The sequence below is a fragment of the Mauremys reevesii genome, linkage group 5, assembly GCF_016161935.1.
Source record: "Mauremys reevesii isolate NIE-2019 linkage group 5, ASM1616193v1, whole genome shotgun sequence".
In the NCBI taxonomy this organism is placed as follows: domain Eukaryota; kingdom Metazoa; phylum Chordata; order Testudines; family Geoemydidae; genus Mauremys; species Mauremys reevesii.
In genome coordinates, this window is record NC_052627.1 from 57,566,032 (window position 1) to 57,583,865 (window position 17,834).

The 17,834-nt window shown below is 36.1% G+C and overlaps 1 protein-coding gene across 5 annotated transcripts in view; it reads right to left on the bottom strand.

The window, feature by feature from the left end:
- The window catches only part of LRBA (LPS responsive beige-like anchor protein), a 565,586-nt gene that overhangs the window by 4,618 nt on the left and 543,134 nt on the right, over positions 1 to 17,834 (bottom strand). For all 5 annotated transcript variants that reach the window (XM_039542019.1, XM_039542017.1, XM_039542018.1 and 2 more), the window contains 3 exons: positions 10,592 to 10,693; positions 8,754 to 8,950; positions 1,465 to 1,616 (listed from right to left, as the gene is read on the bottom strand). In XM_039542019.1, coding sequence (XP_039397953.1) covers positions 1,465 to 1,616; positions 8,754 to 8,950; positions 10,592 to 10,693 — 451 coding nt within the window. The remainder of the gene's footprint in view (positions 1 to 1,464; positions 1,617 to 8,753; positions 8,951 to 10,591; positions 10,694 to 17,834) is intronic.

Genomic DNA, 17,834 nt, shown 5'->3' on the forward strand with positions numbered 1-17,834 from the left:
ACAGTCATCTCTTTTTTTTTTTATCCCCAACATCCCAGACAAGCCAGAGATTTTTTGCCCTATTTTGGATGAGTGTTGGATGAGCACAAATATTCATTTTTTAAAATAATTAGTCATTTGGCCAAATTCTCTACTGGTGAAAATGTGTAAAACTCCATTGACAATAATGGAGCTGAGGCATTTACATCAGCAGAGAATTTGGCCCCTTATTATTAATAATTAATTAATTAATTAATTATTATTAGGGTAGCACCTAGAGGGCTGAGTCAGGATCTGGCTCTACTGTGCTAGGCACATAGTAGGAGAGAGTTTCTGCTCCAAAGATTATTGATGACAAATACAATTAGATAGGAGTCAAAATATCCAAAGGTGACCAAGTGACTTAGGAGCGTGAGGGTATGTCTACACTACATGTGTTATAGTTACCTGCTATACTGTCGACACAGTGACAGAAAGGGTTTTTCCTGTTACTGTAGTAAATCCACCCTGTGAGAAGTGGTGGCTAGATCAATGAAAGAATGCTTCCATCAACCTACCTTCATCTACAATGGAGGTTGGGTCAACCTAACTATGTTACACAAGGTGTGAAATTTCATAGCCTGTCTCAATGTACCTGGGTCAACCTGTATTTTAGGTGTATCCAGGGCTGAGTCCCATTTTAAAAGTGCCTAGGATCCTAAATGACTTTCAATAAGATTTAGTGACTTAGATGCTTTTGTAATTTTATCTGGGGTAAACAAAAGTCTAAATAGTCGTCTGTAAGCTAAAGACAAGCTGGATGCAACCAGGGGCGGCTCCAGGCCCCAGCACGCCAAGCACGTGCTTGGGGTGGCAAGCTGCGGGGGGGGGGGGGCGCTCTGCCGGTGCCGCGAGGGCGGAGGGCAGGCTGCCTGCCGTGCTTGGGGCGGCAAAATGCCTAGAGCCGCCCCTGGATGCCACTATAAACATCCAAGTTATAAACTGGACAGAGCTATGTGCCAAAAATGCATAAAGACCTTTAACCGTAGTGGCATTGGCAGGTGTAATATAGGCAGTAATAAATATGTTTACTGTTTTATCATTTATAAGAGAAAACAACATGTAAAAGATTGATGGGAATCTTAGTGAGTGTCTATTTTCTTTCTGTTAATGGCTTTGAATACCTATAGTTAGGAATATTTTTTTCCTTTGAGGAAAGAAAAAACAGTACATATTAAAAGTTTGTCAGAATGAGATTTCCTGGAATGAGTGTTAACTTACCCACTAAGAGCTGCAACTCTGAAAAAGATTATCAGACCTAAACCATGACCTTTCAACACTAAAACAGTGCACAGAATTCTCCATATTATCACTGGCACCTGAGATCAAAGTAAATACAATATTGAAAGGAAAAAAATTGTTTACACCATAATGATGTCCCTTTTGCTGTTTCTTTATAATAGTACATTCTATGAAATACTTCTGACCCCCAAACTTTAATCTCACCTTTGGTCATATGACAGGGCCATGGAACGGATTCCAGCATCACAGCCTGGGTAAGCAAAAAGCTGCTTGAGGTCACACACTTGCCATACCATGATGACCCCGTTGTCTCCGCCTGTAAGCAGATACTGTCCATCACGGCTCAGCTGGATTGCCTAAAGGGAAATTACATTAATATTTCCGTTAAAACAACTTGCATTGCTTTTATTTCCCCCTCTCACCTCCAGAACACTCCCTCTGCACCATCACAGCTATATCTCTGAAGATACTTCATATCAGTAGATACAGCTTTTGAGAAGCAAAAAAGTCAATTACAACTTAAATGTAGGGTAAATATTGCAATCTACAGAATACACTGGTTTCTATTCAAGAAATACAATAGAAAGGATGGTCAAGTGGCTTAAGTTTATTTCACCTATCAACTATTCCACACACCAAAAATCAAGTATGAGGGCAACTAAGGAGATTTGATTTTCTAATCAGGCACATTCACAGGAGGCTGCGGAACTTGCACCTCACAGTCACCCAAACAGCTTTAATCTCAGAGAGTCTCCCTCATTTTTTATATAGGCCATATTTGGAGGTCTGTTTATCTGCTTTTGTTTTTCTTTCCCCCTGAGCCCTGCACAGTTGGACACATAGAACTAAGTCGCCTGGCCTTATAGTTGGAGGGATACAAAAAATAGTCTGAATGAAATGAAAATTTTTAATACTCTTTTAATACTTCTAAAAAGGTACGTTTAGCTAATGTGTCAGACACAGAATAAATGATAGTGTGCTCTAAAGGTTGGCCCCCATTTGGGATAAACTGGGAAATTTACTCATACTTTCACTACTTGTGAGAAATAGGGCATCCCAAACTCATATTTACATAACAGAGTGTGTATATATATATTGATATTTCATAAAAATACATTAAAAGAATATTTATTTTGCAAAATGAAGCATTCAAACGTTAGGGGGAATTGACAGAATGAAGGCTGTTTGTGCACACGCAACTTTAATTGTGGCATTTCCTAAACTTGAGTGTTGACTTGGCAGCCTTAATGTTCTTTAATATAGAGGGGAGGGATGGTTTAATATAATTTCCTACCTTTTTTAAAAAGCAAAGTGAAAAAAACAGTAATTTTATCATGTGGCTCCATAGTGACCCCCTCCCCCCACTGGTAGGCCATCAGCAAGTTTGGGACCTTTGGATCTAAAGCACAGATCTTTACTGCTAATTGCTGCACCCCTGACCTTAGATCTGTCCCCCTTCCCCTCTGCTTTCCCCCGGCTTGTGTAATCCCCTCCCTGCTCCTCTGCATTCTAGTTAGGCTGCTGCTTCTCCTCCTCCTCCAATAGCAGGCTGTTATCTTCTATTGGGTCCAGCCAGAAGGCTATGATAAACACTTTTCTAATGAGTTCCACAGTTATTTTCCCACAGCTTCCTGGCTGGAATGCTGGCTTCTATTCCAGTTTCTGAAAGGTAGTATATTCTAGTACTTGTAAACCCTTCTGCCCCATTCTCCGTTGGGGCTCCTATTCACTCTTCCCAATCACTCTGACTCTTGCCCCAACCTTCACCCCCATCTACTATCCATCTCCCCATCCTGGCTTCTACTTTCCTCCCTCTCTTCATCTATCTCCTCCCTTCATTCCCACACCTCCTGGCTTCTTCCCCTCTTCCTCTCTGTTTCCTGGCTCCTACTGTTCTCCCACAAGCTCCTGCAAAATTTAGCTGCCAAGCTCTGACAAGCCTAAGAAGTCTCCATCATACATGTATGACTTGAGATTTTCAGAGGCTTCCAAAATTCACCAAATTTGGGGAGATTTTCACAAAGACAACAAAATGCACATCCCTGACAGTAGAATGACACCTTGCCAAATTTAGAGTGTCTGATCCAAAGCATAGAGATGCTAACGTTTTTCAACAAAACAGCTGTAAGAATTTAACATGGTCAAAACAATACTTCCCCCCAAAAAACCTGTTTTTGAGACAGCTAAATCATTTTAAAAACAACTTAAAATAAACAAACACACACAACAGCCTGAAGCTGACACCCAGCATTGGAAGTGTCAGCCAAAGGGTTAAAGTAAGGCAAAGTTATAAGTAAATGAAAACACAGTCTTATAATGAAAAATATTAGGCAACCTTTCCTACAGGGAAGCGCTGCTTAGAATAATGAAGTCCTAACTATTTTTAAATGTGTATGCATAATATTAGAAACTCAAGGTGGGTGAGGCAATGTCTTTTATTTGAAAAACTTCTGTTGGTGAAAGATACAAGCTTTCCCGCTTACACAGAGCTCTCCTTCAAGTCTGTGTAATCTTGAGAGTTTGTCTCTTTCACCAACAGAAGTTGGTCCAATAAAAGATATTATCTCACCCATCTTGTGTCTCTAATATCCTGGGACCAACATAGCTACAACTATGCATAATATAACTTTATTGTTTAGTTCTACAATTCCATCACAATATCTTAGAAACTTTTCTTTATCAACAGTTTTGAAAACAGAAAGAGTTTCTTTTGCACTTAAAGATTTCATCAACAGTTTACAACATAGAAAACTATGGGTGAGGTCTTCACACATGAGAGTTTTCAAAAACTATTACACAGAAAGCTTTATGCTATGGTGCCTTTAAGATCTTGTGGCAATCACAAGTATTGTGCACTATAATCTATGTTTCTGAGGCACTCCTAATTTGCAGAATTTTTAACATATACAGCACCTGCTCACAAAAACAGGGGGAATTAAAATACTAAATATACCATTAATGCAATATTAAAGTGGGTATGTTGAACACCGACAAGTGTAAAAACTAAAGTATTATGGTCTTCATAATAATAATTAGTCAACCATACTGAATATATGCAATATTATCAATTTTTGTGCCTTATTACTGCTATGATGATGCTAAAAATAATCTCTAAAAAGGTCAGGAAGTGCAGCAGGGCTGAGTTAGGGTTCTTATAAAGTAGTTAACTTTTCATAACCTTAGTTTTGAGTGTTTATTATGACGACTCCTTGTTGTTATGGGAACAAACCCTTTTGTTTAACATTTTATTAACAAAATAGTTTCAGCACTGATGCTTTAAGATAATCAATAACATTTTGTATTTACAAGCAATGAAGGAATTGGTGATCAACTGATTCCAGGCAACTGTATTTTCAACTAGGACTGCGACAAATGTACCCAACGCTTAAAAAAGGTAGTGGGCGCGGTAAATCATTTCCAAGACACACATAAATATGGCATAATTAAATGCTCAAACATTCTGAACTGAAATTTGTTCTGAATGGTATAAATGTTCCAACTATCAATTATTATTTTTATCATTTCTTATTTCCCTCAGAACACAAAGATGTGTGACGCACCTCCCAAACCAGAAAGAAGACGTGTTTGCTGCCCAAGAAGCTTATAATCTAAATTACACACAATATAACCAGGGTACAACAAGGCAATAAGCTAGCAATGGAGAGAAGAATGAGGTAAGATAATAAAATCTGTAGAAAAGAAAATTGCATATACCAAGATAGCTCATCATGAGCTCTAGCAAACCAAATAAAATTATTAAAAAGATTATTCATTAGAAGTAAAATCAATATCCATTTTTTTCATTCCACAAATGGCAATCTCCTGAGGGTATTTTGAAATTGCAATGAAGGCATGACAAATAATTATTTGCTACACTTATAAAATTCAGCTGATGAAAATCCATTAACCTTATGGTCATGGTTCACTTGTGTTTTATACTTGAGGCTTTTTACTGGAGAAATGCTATATTACAAGGCAAATTAAAGACATTAATCTTTAACTCTTCCACTACCTGCAAATTTCAGTGATTTCTGTGATCTCTTGATTAAATAAAGAACAGTCTTTGAGGTTTTGCCAATATCTATGTCATTTTCCTAAGTCACCTGCTTTTCAAGAAGACAAGTAGTTGATATATATATATGACAAAGGTCACCTGTCAAAATTTCAGTTTAATGACATGCCCCATAGGAATTAAACTAAAGGATGCATTTACTCTCAAGTACTCCAACTATTATGGGGAAGGCATGAATCAATTTTACTGTTCAGTTTTTCTCCCAGTGAAAGTTATCCAGGATTCTAATAAGAATAAGCTCAAGCAGTTCCGCCATCTAATCGTTCTCACAATGTAAGATTCAGACATGCAAACAAATCCCCATAGCACTCAATTCAAGCAATGTTCTAAAAGCTTCATTTCTGACTTGCGCTTCCTTGAAATGTCTCAAAAGTTTGTGCAAACCCTTTAAGCTCTCAGATTCTGGAAAGGCAGCACATCTTAAAAAGCAGAGCTGTCGCCACGACAGAACTGGCTTATGGCAGCAAGAGGCTGTTGGGCACTTCCACATTTCAGGACTCAGGGTGGTTCCTTTGGGTGAATTAGTTACTGTCTTTGTTTAGGATAAAATAACTTTACTTCTCTGAACTGGCTGCCCACTTAGATTTAAATTATTCATTAAGACAATTAAACATTACATGGTAGATGTGCTAGGATATGCTGTTAGTCTAAGCTCCGTGAGGCAGTATTTTAAACAAAAACTGGTGGAAAGTGTTGATTATACCCCGACTTTCCTCAGACAGTCAAATTTTTCTGGTAGTTGTAGAATGTTGTTCTGAATGTAACTGTAAACTGTTATTTTCGTCAACTACATCTTGCAGTCTAAGTCCACAATGACACGGGAAAACACATCAGAATTTTACTTTACATAAGCAACTCCATTTCTGACCCACTATTCCTTCATTTTCTCCTGGCAACAAATAGTGATATCATCAGTCTGCACAGCCTGTAGGCAGGTCCTACTCATTTTAAATGTCCCTACTTTAATCACACAGTTGCCACTTGCCTTCTAGTATGATAAAGTGCAGAAGCCCTGGGAAGAAGGTTGTGGATTATTTAAACCTAAAATCCTCGTGGGACTGCTGGGGAAAAAAACAGTGTGTACCAGTGGCCTATAGAGAGTGGAACATTCACTGCCTCAAGCAACATTCTCCAAGCCGTGGGTACTGACTGAAACACTACAGAAATTGTTTTACCCAGCAAGGGATTTCTAGATATTTTACAGATTTACTAGCCTAGTTGACAATATAATCACAACTGAAAGTGACATATTATCAACATTATTATTGTAAAAAGAAAAGCAAAAGAAAACACTTTGACGTGTACTTGCTTTAAATGAAATATTGGGGAAGAGGCTAGGGTGGGAACTCACAAGCATGTGTGCAAGGACAGCAAAAGGTGAAACTTGAGCGATTTGAAGAAAGACTAAAAATGAAGCAAGAATCTATATCAGTTTTGAAAAAAGCCTGGGACAGGGGCATGCAAATTCTCATGACATATCCACTACTTCAAACAAATCTGCATTTACAGTGTATTAAGTAATAAATGTGCGTAATTCAGCATTTTGTGACTACTAATCCACTGCAGAACACCACTGGCTATGGAAAACACATCAAATAATATCACCTTTTTAAATTGCATACTCAACAACCTACATATCCAACATTTCAAGAAAAAGAGGATAGTGGATTAACAGAATTTAATTTACACTAGAATTTGATGTCAACTTTTATAAAAAGGAGAAAGGCATAGCTGAAGCATTTAAGTGTGTGTATTGGGAGCTCCATTGTTAACATTAAAACGTTTTGTACCAGCTGCATATATCATATCATAAAATGCTAGTTCCTTCATGGAAAGAGTTAAGGCTAGTAACATTCTTTTAAAAAATATTTCAATATTTTTTCCTGTTTGGAAGCTAATTTCTTTGATTTTGCTTTCTTTTGCAACACAAGTCTTAACAAAATTATGCATCTGTGGGAATCAGGCAAGGACAAGGGGTGCAAATTTAAGACTGCCCACAGTTGGATGAAAAACACAGGTAAAGAATTCTTGTAAGACTGTAGGACAGTCTTGTGAGGGTAAGAAGAGCTCAGGATGGATATCATAAATATTGTACAAGTCGTGATCAGACCTTGTAAGGAAAAGAAATGGTGCACAGCTAAAAATAATATTTTTTTAAAAAAATCCTTGTCTGCATTAACAACACCTCAGAATTGTTATGATTTTATTATCCACAGATTTTGGTAATCAACTCTTCACCATTTAGTTTGTTACTTTTTTCCATTGCGTTCAGTTTGGAAAATGAAACTACAATGGGCAGTTATATCGTGGTCAATTTCACTTATTATAGTGCTGCCAACTGCTCTACAAAAAAGAAAGAAGACAGAGCTCCTCCTCCTTTAAAGAGTTTGTAATCTAAATAGACAACAGAGTAGGATGGGTTGCTGACTGAGCAGTGCAAATTAACACCTGTCTTGTTAGCTCTTCAAGTTTTGTTCAGTGGTGGGTTTTTTTGTTTTAGTTTTAGTTTATTTCAGCTCTTTTGTTTACAGTCCTTTGGTGACTGCTACGAGGTTTTACGCCTTTTGGAAGAAGAGTATTTTAGGGAGGGAGATGAGAACCACTTTCTGGTTCTCATGTATTAGCATAATGCTGTTGTGTTTGGATTTTAGAACTGCAGGAGAATATTTATATTGACATTAAAATAAGTCCTTAAAGTTATTTTACTAAGCATTGCCTCCACTCTCATTTTTCTTTTAATACAAAAAACCCACTATATTTTGGATTTAACTAAGGCAGCAGTGTTCTGCTTCATCTTTTAACTTTCTACTTAATTTGTTCTCTCTTTTTAAAGTAGTTAAATTAAAAATATTCTCCCTTTTTCGTGTTTTGGCTTAGCTCTACCACAGCTGCCAAATTTTGTTCTGTCCATATCACATTTTATGAACATTTTTGAACCAACGATTTTGCATATTAGCAAAAAGCCTTCCTGAAACTCAGCCTTTGAATAATATTTCAACTGAGATGCAGGAATATGGACAGGGCTAATGACACACAGCAGCCCTCCTGCTGCTGGAGTGACTGGTCATCTTGACTCTTTAGAGGCGGACAAAAATGTAATATCTTGAATTCTCCTGTGTCTGCACACCAGATATTATTTGTATGTCCTTTTATTCAGAGGGAAAAAACCCACAATATATTGCTGGCTACATAGGCAGAGCCACTGAAAAGTTAAACAAGATTCCATGAGCAATGTTTGATCCCCCAACTACATACTTTTTGGAGCCCTTCTAAATTTAGCAGTCATTAGTAAAATTGCACAGATTTCATTCACCGTTTGCATGGAAAGAAACCCTGAGCAATTCCAAAATCTCAGAATTCTCCTAAGTTTATTTTAAACATTGACATATGTAACCCTTAGAATATATTTCTGCACACTCACCCTTATTTTGTCATTTGTTTCCATAGTGGCCTGAAGTTTCCCATTCACGCTGAATACACAGAAAAGGCCATTTTCATAGTATATGATACAGTGGCCCTCTCTTGAAGCCTGGATAAGTTTTGGTCTCAAGCAGTTTTCAGGACCTTCTAATGTCCTCAGTAGGTCTCCATTCATAGAATGTATGAGACATGGCCCTTCTGATGAAACAGAAATAAAAGCACTGGTTATTTTCATATCAAATCCATCCAAAGACATTAAAGGACAACAAGTAACGGCTTTTATTGAATTAACTAAAAATGTGTTATAAATGGAAAATTTAAGGTACAACACTGTAATACTAAAGTTCTTCACATTGGTAGTCTCATCTCCTAAAAGTCTAGAGTTGCATTAGGGTAATTAAAGCAATCATCTACTTTAAGGCAATGTCCATGCTACCACTCATGTCATTATAACCTAAGTGCTGGTGTGGACAGTGTTATGTGGACAGAGCTTCTCCCACTGACATAGCTGCCACCACTCATTGGGGGTGGCTTAATTAAGTCAAAGGCCACGTCTACACTACCCGCCAGATTGGCGGGTAGTAATCGATCTATCAGGGATCGATTTATCGCATCTCATCTAGACGCAATAAATCGCTCCCCGAATCGACGCCTGTACTCCACCTCGGCAGGAGGAGTAAGCGGAGTCGACAGGGGAGCCACGGCGGTCGACTTGCCGCCGTAAGAACGGCCAGGTAAGTCGAACTAAGATACTTATTCGCGTAACTGAAGTTGCGTATCTTAGATCGACCCCCGCCCCCTCCCCCAGTGTAGACCAGCCCAAAGGGAGAGCTCTCTCCTGTCAGTTTAGAGCAGCTCCACTAGAGAGTTTACAGCAGCGTGGCTGCACCAATCTCATTAGTCTTTTTAGATTTTCACAGTAAGATGCACTTATTTGCATGCTTACAATTGCAGCACCTAACTTAGGTGCACAAATTCCTGATATGCATTCACAAATCAGATGTGTACCCATATACAATTAGCTACATTCTTCATTGGTAATGAACATGGACAAAAACTTTATTAGTATACACACATCAGGTATTCCCTTGTGTAAAAAGTATGCACAGTTTTGAGTGCCAAACTTTGAAAATGCAGCCTATAATAGGAACTTTTGAAACACTGAAGAAGGAAGGTCTCTGTTCCAAGGAGCTCCCAAGGAGGACAGATAAATAGACAAAGGTAGGGATGGGGGACAACTACAGGCAATTTATGTTCAAGTGAACACAATTCATTGTAAGCAGCACAGCAGAAATGGGTCTTTAAGAAAGATTTAAAGTAGGGACCTTGTAGCTGAGCTCAGAGAAGATGAACCTAACCACTGCAAATTTTAGTTGGGAATGCAAATATATCTTTAAACAACAACAACAAAAATCATTGCTGTTGCCACTGGGGAGTTATCCACAACAAAAACAAAGCACATAATTACGTTGCATTCTTGATAGTCTTAGCAGAGAGCCAGGAATACATAGAGGATAGTTCACTCTGTATTGTCGAACAACTAAAGGTAGTTAGTCTGAATAAACAAAAACAAGGTAACTGGAAGACCAGCATGGGAAAGTTGTCTGTGCTGGCCTTCCATAGATACACATGAATGGGCTTCAATTTTAATGTGTTATTGTCAAAAGATGTTTTTCAAATTGACTTAAAAGGAAAACCTGTGCCAATTAAAACAATTTTTATATGAATCATACATAATTAAAATGATCTCCATCATCCTAGACTATATTCATCTTTAAACTAGGACAATAACTTTATGACCAAAATATAGTTTTAAAAAGATAACAGAAATCCTTTTACCTTTAGCACCACTTATTACCAGACCAAGTTCAGCACAAACCGTAGCACAAACAATCTCATAGTCATGTCCTGTCAAGACGGCTCGGGGAGTGGCAAAATCACCTTCAAGGAAACAAGAAAAAAAGGAATCCTCAGTTATGATTCATCTCTAAAAGCAGTGTTTAAGGTAATTCACATATTTATTTTCTTTACCCTTGGAGTTTACACTTTCGAAAACAGATACTCATGGTATGGACTATACTTTTTCAGTTACACTTGAGAATGACTTCTTCCATACTGCTGATCAACAGTATACTAGTAGCACTGCCTTTCAGAAATTCAACCTGGCCATTTATTAATGAAGAGACACACAACACAACTCTATATAGACAACAACTAGTTTGAACATAAAGGATTCTACTACTTCTCAGTGGACAAAGATCACCACGTCTGTAAATAAGTGTATCACTATGATAAGTAACAAGGGGAAACATTTATGATGTCCAGGTTGAAGCCCCTGAAGAAGTGGGTTTTTTACCCATGAAAGCTTACACCCAAATAAATCTGTTAGTCTATAAGGTGCCACCAGACTCCTTGTTGTTTTTTTAGGGCTATAGAGAAAGATGGTGGTAAAAATCAAATGTTATTTTGAGTTTAAAAAATAGTACATGGACTTGCAAAGACACAGAAAAAAGTAATAGTGTCAAGTAATTCCAGCAAGGATAAAGCAGCACATTTGTTGTTTAGATAGCATGATTCAAAAAGCTTTGAAGCAGAATTTTTTTAAAAAATGAATATTAATAAGCACAATCTAATTAATGTGTCCATTCACTTATACTGCACTCTCCAAAGTAGTGTCTGCATAATTTCTAAGACGACACTCAGATTGTTAAAACAGACCCTGCAAACAAAAAATGTTTTCACAGGCACAATGAGTTTTCTCTGTGCAGCATGGATGCAGGACTGGACATGTGAAAGTAAAGTTAAAAAGACTTTACTTGCTCTTACCAGTGTGCGTTTTAACTCTGACCATTTGCAACAATTCCCAGAATGTCCATGTAGCTGTCATGTTCAAATGGTCTTTTTAAAAAGGTCATAATCTATGATCCCATTCAAAATATGATTTATTCTGCAATTACTGCTACAATACATAATTTATATTATTGTAACATACAATTTTTGCAAAGTAAACAGTATTTTTTCTTAATAAATCAGGACAATATTATTCTCATATATATACTAAGCTGCTCCAAAGTGTATATATATATATATGTGTGTGTGTGTGTGTGTGTGTATGTATACGCACGCATACATACTTTGGAGCAGCTTAGTAAGTGATCCCTAATCCCCAAATACATAACCATGAAATGCTACAGCTTTTGTTTCATATGGAGTTTGGCAAAACACACTCAAATTCAGGAAGCATGGCAGACAGTTCAGAAAAAAAATTAAAAGCATAAGGGATAGACTTATGATCAGTAGGTACTTCTCAGCTGACTGATTTCACAGAAAGATGGCTATATTGAACTTTCCTCACCTAAACATGGAACAAGCACTTTTAAAAGTGAATGAAACAATGAAGACAATCCATGACTTTGCACAAACGGATTGAAAAAAGTTCTATAAACTTTAATGGTTACACTGGAATCTACTATAACAGCCTCATTACCCAGTATCAAATTCTACTTTTTAGATCCCATACTCTGTCCTATTGTCCCCAAATGAAATGTAAGGCAGTTTTGCACAGTTCCTGGTCTGCAGTATTTTTTAATTGAGATGCACACATTAGCAACATTAAATAGTCAATAATAGTTATTATTTACCACTGTCTTCAGAACTTGCATTTAACACAAAACTGCACAGATCATCAAAAATTACTTTAATTAAATTATTACATATTTTCATAAAACAATAGTTTAAACACTGAAATCATGGGAGTTTGAAATGAGCAGCACCAACTTGGTGTTAATGGGTTTACGCTGTTTGAGTTCAAAAGGACATTTAAGGAACTATTTTAAATGCAGTTATTAGAGGATAGAAGCAAAAACCCTACTGCCACAAGATGCTTACTTTAAATGCTTGTGGTAGTGGTATTATTGTTGTCTCTGTGAATTAAATGTTATGAATTTCCACAGTACCTATCCCAATAGTATCTAGGAGTTAGGCTTCTCCTACAACACAACATGGACTGATGACACATATTTATCATAGTACACAGTAAAAATTCTATCTATAATACTTATGTTGTTTTTCATTTAGTAATATTATATTAATATTATATAAACTAGAATATAAACCCATGTTACCTAGATTATAAGCGCGTCTCTCAAATCCATTCATCCAACTGTTTATCAAATGGCTTTAGTATTAAATAATTGCACATCAATTAAAAGAAAGAGAGCAACAATCAGAAAAGTAAATTTACAAAGAAACCTCCAGTTAGGCTATTTCTCTCAGTACTGAAAAACAAGATTCCTGTGAAAAGTCAGGCTGGCTCCTTTGATAAAAATGTTAAATATTTAGGGGTTTTTAACACACTGATTTCCCAAATAATGGGTCACTTAAAAGCTGATTGTTGAGCAGAACAGATTTCTTTAAAAGCTTTTAAACTGTTACTACTTCAGAAGATTGTCATGGTTTTCAATAATGCAGAGAAAATTTTATTTTGTCACTGGTTTAAGGGGCACCTCTTCAAACTTTTCTAAATTGTTTTAAGGGAACCAGCTTCTAGACCCCTTTGAAAAGCTGTGGAAATGACTTCAAAGGAAAAGAGTCTTTGTCCCTTAAGCAGGTTTACGACCACTGAGGCAAACCCTAACTAAGGGGTGAAAAGAATACTCAGGCATCTTTATGGAGATCCTTAAGGAAGATGAACAAGTCAGATGAGATTAAAGATAGCCCAAATCCTGGCACTAATAACCAAGACACAGCAGTCTTACAGATGTGCTTTTCTCAGCATAGTATATAATAACATCCTTAACCAATACCACTGTTGGAGCACTATTTAAATTTGAATGGTGTAGAAATCTTAATGGCACATTCACATTGTAACAAATGTAGCTACGACTTATTAAAATCATAATATATATATAAAACTCTTTTCCCAAAAATAAGCAGGATCTTTTACCTTTTCAGTAACTATTCAAATTATGTCAGAGAACTCTCTTGCATTACAATAAATAATTGCTGCAAAGTTGTTTTCCCATAGAAAATTGCATAAAATATCACTCTTGCTTAAGTGACCAAAGTACACTTTAAATCATAAAACTCAAACTTCAGATGATAAAAACACCACATGATCTCCCGTGTGCAATATTTCACTGAAAGAGTGCTAGATGCTTGGAAACTACATTTAAAGGAATAGTGAAATTATAACAAAGTCAAAACTTTCTTCTAGTTTTACAACATCCAGAAGAAGTCACTCCTTACAGCTAACGAATAACTGTTTAGTGTTTCTGGGATTTCCTCCTCCTAGTTTTCCAGGCTTGGTGGTGTTAAACAAAACAGAATCATGACATCTTAAATCCAGAAGCGAATTCCTTGTTTAACCGCTTGCTATGTTACGACTGACTGAAAGAATTGACAAATACAGCAAACTCTGAACATTTCCCTCTAACCTGTACTCAATCTAGAAGCAAAAACATATCCCACATTAAAATGTGACATGCCCTTTCCTAAAGCTAGCACTTGATGAGAGAACATTATGCAACATATTAAAATGTAAGTATTTTGACTATGGCTCCTTTCATACTCCAGGCTGAGAAGGCAGTTAATTATGATAAGTCACTGACAGATGAACAGTAATTCTCAAGTTATGATTCCATGATTGTAGAGGCTGTTGGGCACTTTTTTAAGCGCAAATTAATTATGCAATTTTATGTCTTAATATAAAATTCTAATTAAATGAAACATCAATTAACCCAACTATCTTTTTACTTACTGCTTGCTAAAATAACTGACTGAGTGCTTTCCCATAAGGATAGGCAAAACCAAACACTTTCTACAAATTTCACAATTTTTATAATTAGTGTTTCTAATAAAAACTGACAAAAATAATAAAACCTTTAAAATAAGGTTACATAACTGTAAAACCCTAATTATGAAATCTAGGAACTATGAGCACAAGCCATATCCCATCCAAACGTAAATAAGCAAAACAACCTCAAGGACTCCGATATGCCATTAGACTTCCACGTTAGTTTTACAACATATTTCAGAGTTTATTTGCCTCAAACTGATTCCTGTTAAATATCTACACAAATACTACATTCATGGAATTCTGCAGAGTTGCTGCCAATATAATAAAAAAATTTCACTGCTACACAAATGAGACTAGCTCTTTCATGTACAACAGATCTTACTGAATGATGAGCTATACGTGTTATGAAAGTATCACTGCAATTTTAGTGCGAAGGCTGATTTCTTTTTAAACACACAATTTTTATACTATACTTTAGTTACAAGGTACATAAGAACTGTGCCTTATGTTATTCTCCACTTTAGAGACATAGGAGTTTTTCCTCCCAAGTCCAATCTTTTTTCCTTCTACTGTTGCATGCCATCTGTTCAAACTTTTTATAATCTCACAAAATGCACAACCTTAAATCTAGAGGCTAGTTTTGTCTTTGCATGTGTTTCTTAAAAGCCTATAGTTTGCCCCAAGGAAACAATTTCTTTGAGTAAACTCACATTTGAAACCTGAAACAAAATCCAGAAATTTAAATGCAACTGATGCTAGTAATATTTCCAACTGTGGCTAGTAAAGTGCTAAACATAAATTTACTTTATCATGTGACTTTAGATTACTAATATGCTTATTACCACTGAGGATACTGAGAGGGCTTATTTCATTCCATCCCTTAGTTACCCCATGCAAACATTTAACTGACATGGAGTACTGAGTAAGCAGATGCTACTAGAATGTAAAATTTGTTTGTTCATCTCCCTTCAGAGTGGTTAATTAGAAACGTGAATTTGAATGATTTTCTTGTGTTTATAGACACTCTCTCTCTCTTCAGGATAGGGTTCCTTGTATCTCTAAAATGGCACAATATAAAGAGCAAAAAAAATATTACAACCTGTATTAATGGAATATTATAATTCACACTTTACACGCACAAAGCTTGGACTCCCATGCCTCACAATTCTCACCCTATGTGCAATGTGAAGTCTTCTGGAACCTCTTCCCCCTCATTCAGAGTTTGTCAGTTGAAAGTCCTGGGAAGTCTCTTACTCCTCCCACTGAATATGAACTCCTCTCAAATCCCTTGCAGGCATCTGCAGTGCGACTATTCATTCCCCCACTGTACATAATATTTTAACATATGTTCTATACCCCGGTAATTAAGTTGTTACTGTAATACCAGCTTTGAATTTTAAAACAGTCTGAACAATTCAGGAGCACATTTTTTTAAACCATAAAACTAGATACAGATTTTCAGTGCACCTTATAGATATATTCACCACCTTCCAGCTGAGACCAAGTATAAAGTATCCATCCAAAAAGGAAAATTATTAGGACCATTATAAAGCAACTATTTCAATAAAAATTATAGCAATGGTAGGACAAGGTGCTAACATATGTCTATTTTTAGCAGTATTCTTTGTGGTGTTATAACTAAAGATCAATTCCATCACAAAACAAATACTTTTGAGTTTATCTCTTAATCAAAAAATAATCTCAGATGAACAATTTCATACAATGGTTTAGCTCACTTTAAATCTATCAGTTTCTGCTGTTTTTACTATTTTCTGCTTATTAGAAGTAAAATTTTGTTCCAATTAAGAAAACTTTTAAATCATTTAAAACCTTCCCAACAACAGTATTAAATAATGAGAGCATATACTGTGCCTATTTACAAATAAGATCATATTGCTAATTAATTTTAAAACAACTTGTTTTATATATAGTATTAGATACATGTTTTGTGACCTTTCATATTGCAATGACTAGGAACGTTGTAGCATTTAAAAAAAACAAAAACAAAACCACCCCCACCAATGAATGATCAGGCCTTAAAAGAAACAGTTGTGTTTCTTCTTTTAAAAAGCAAACAGTATTTTTCAACAAATTTAGTCTTCCAGCTAAGTGGAGCTCCTAATATATATAATTCTGACTATACAAAGTGTTCTTGTGTGTACCATAGTGAATTTACATCCTGCAATTCCTATGTTACAGAAATTAATTCCAGAAACGCTTTGAAATGTTTCCTAGCTGAGCTTAAAGTATGGTACTTACCAAACACTTTTTTTACAGCACTAAAGTCTGGTTTTGAAGATACTCAAAGTATCAATTCTAGACCATAAATCATTACTTCTCCTGTTTTACTCTACTCTCATATCTATGTGATACAGCCTTAGAATTTAATAGTATAATCATTTTTCTCAGTAATCAAACAATTTAAATAAATGTGATATATTAGTACATCATCCCAACACCATGCATATGGTGCACATTAAGGTTGTATTCATTTACCATATGAATACAATTCCTTTTACCACCATCTATTATTAGTTACAAGTTGTAAATATAGCATTGTTTTGCCTGGAACCTGAAGGCCTGTATTACATCATGGAGCACTAAACATCCTGATCAGTCTGGAGAATTTCACGTATATAGTTTATTGACACCCGAAGCTGGATGCTGCCAACATACCAGCATCAAAAACCTTCTCTCTAAATGTTTCCATTCAGGAAAAAGACAATGCCTTTGTTTGTGTTTGTGTAGTGCCTAGAACATTACAGGTACCAAAATATACCACCAATTTGATTCAAGAAGAAAACATGAATCTCTACTAGCCAGTTGGAAATAATTATATTACAGATGCAGTACTTAATACTGGAGGACATATTTTTAGTCTGCAAAATTTAAAAAAGAACCTGCTGCATTTGAGAATGATTTCTGAAACAGCTACTATTAGGATTGCAGGTTCTTTAGAGACTCCGTAGAGAGACTAATACTTTATTGGCATTATATAAACACAAAATTATAATATTTAGTATTTATAAAATATTATAGGTTTGAATGGAGTTACTAGACATACAACATCACAAGGTTCTTTCATCTATTCTGTCTTGTCTTTATGACAAAGTTATTTGGGGCAGAGGCTGTCATCTACTGTGTGTTTATATAGTGCTTAGAACAACAGGGCCCTAACCGAAGTTAGGCCTCCATGCATGACATTTTAAAACCACCACCAATACCCCTGCACCCTTACAGCAGTATAATCTAGGGTCCCATTCTAGAGGTCAGATACATGCAGGC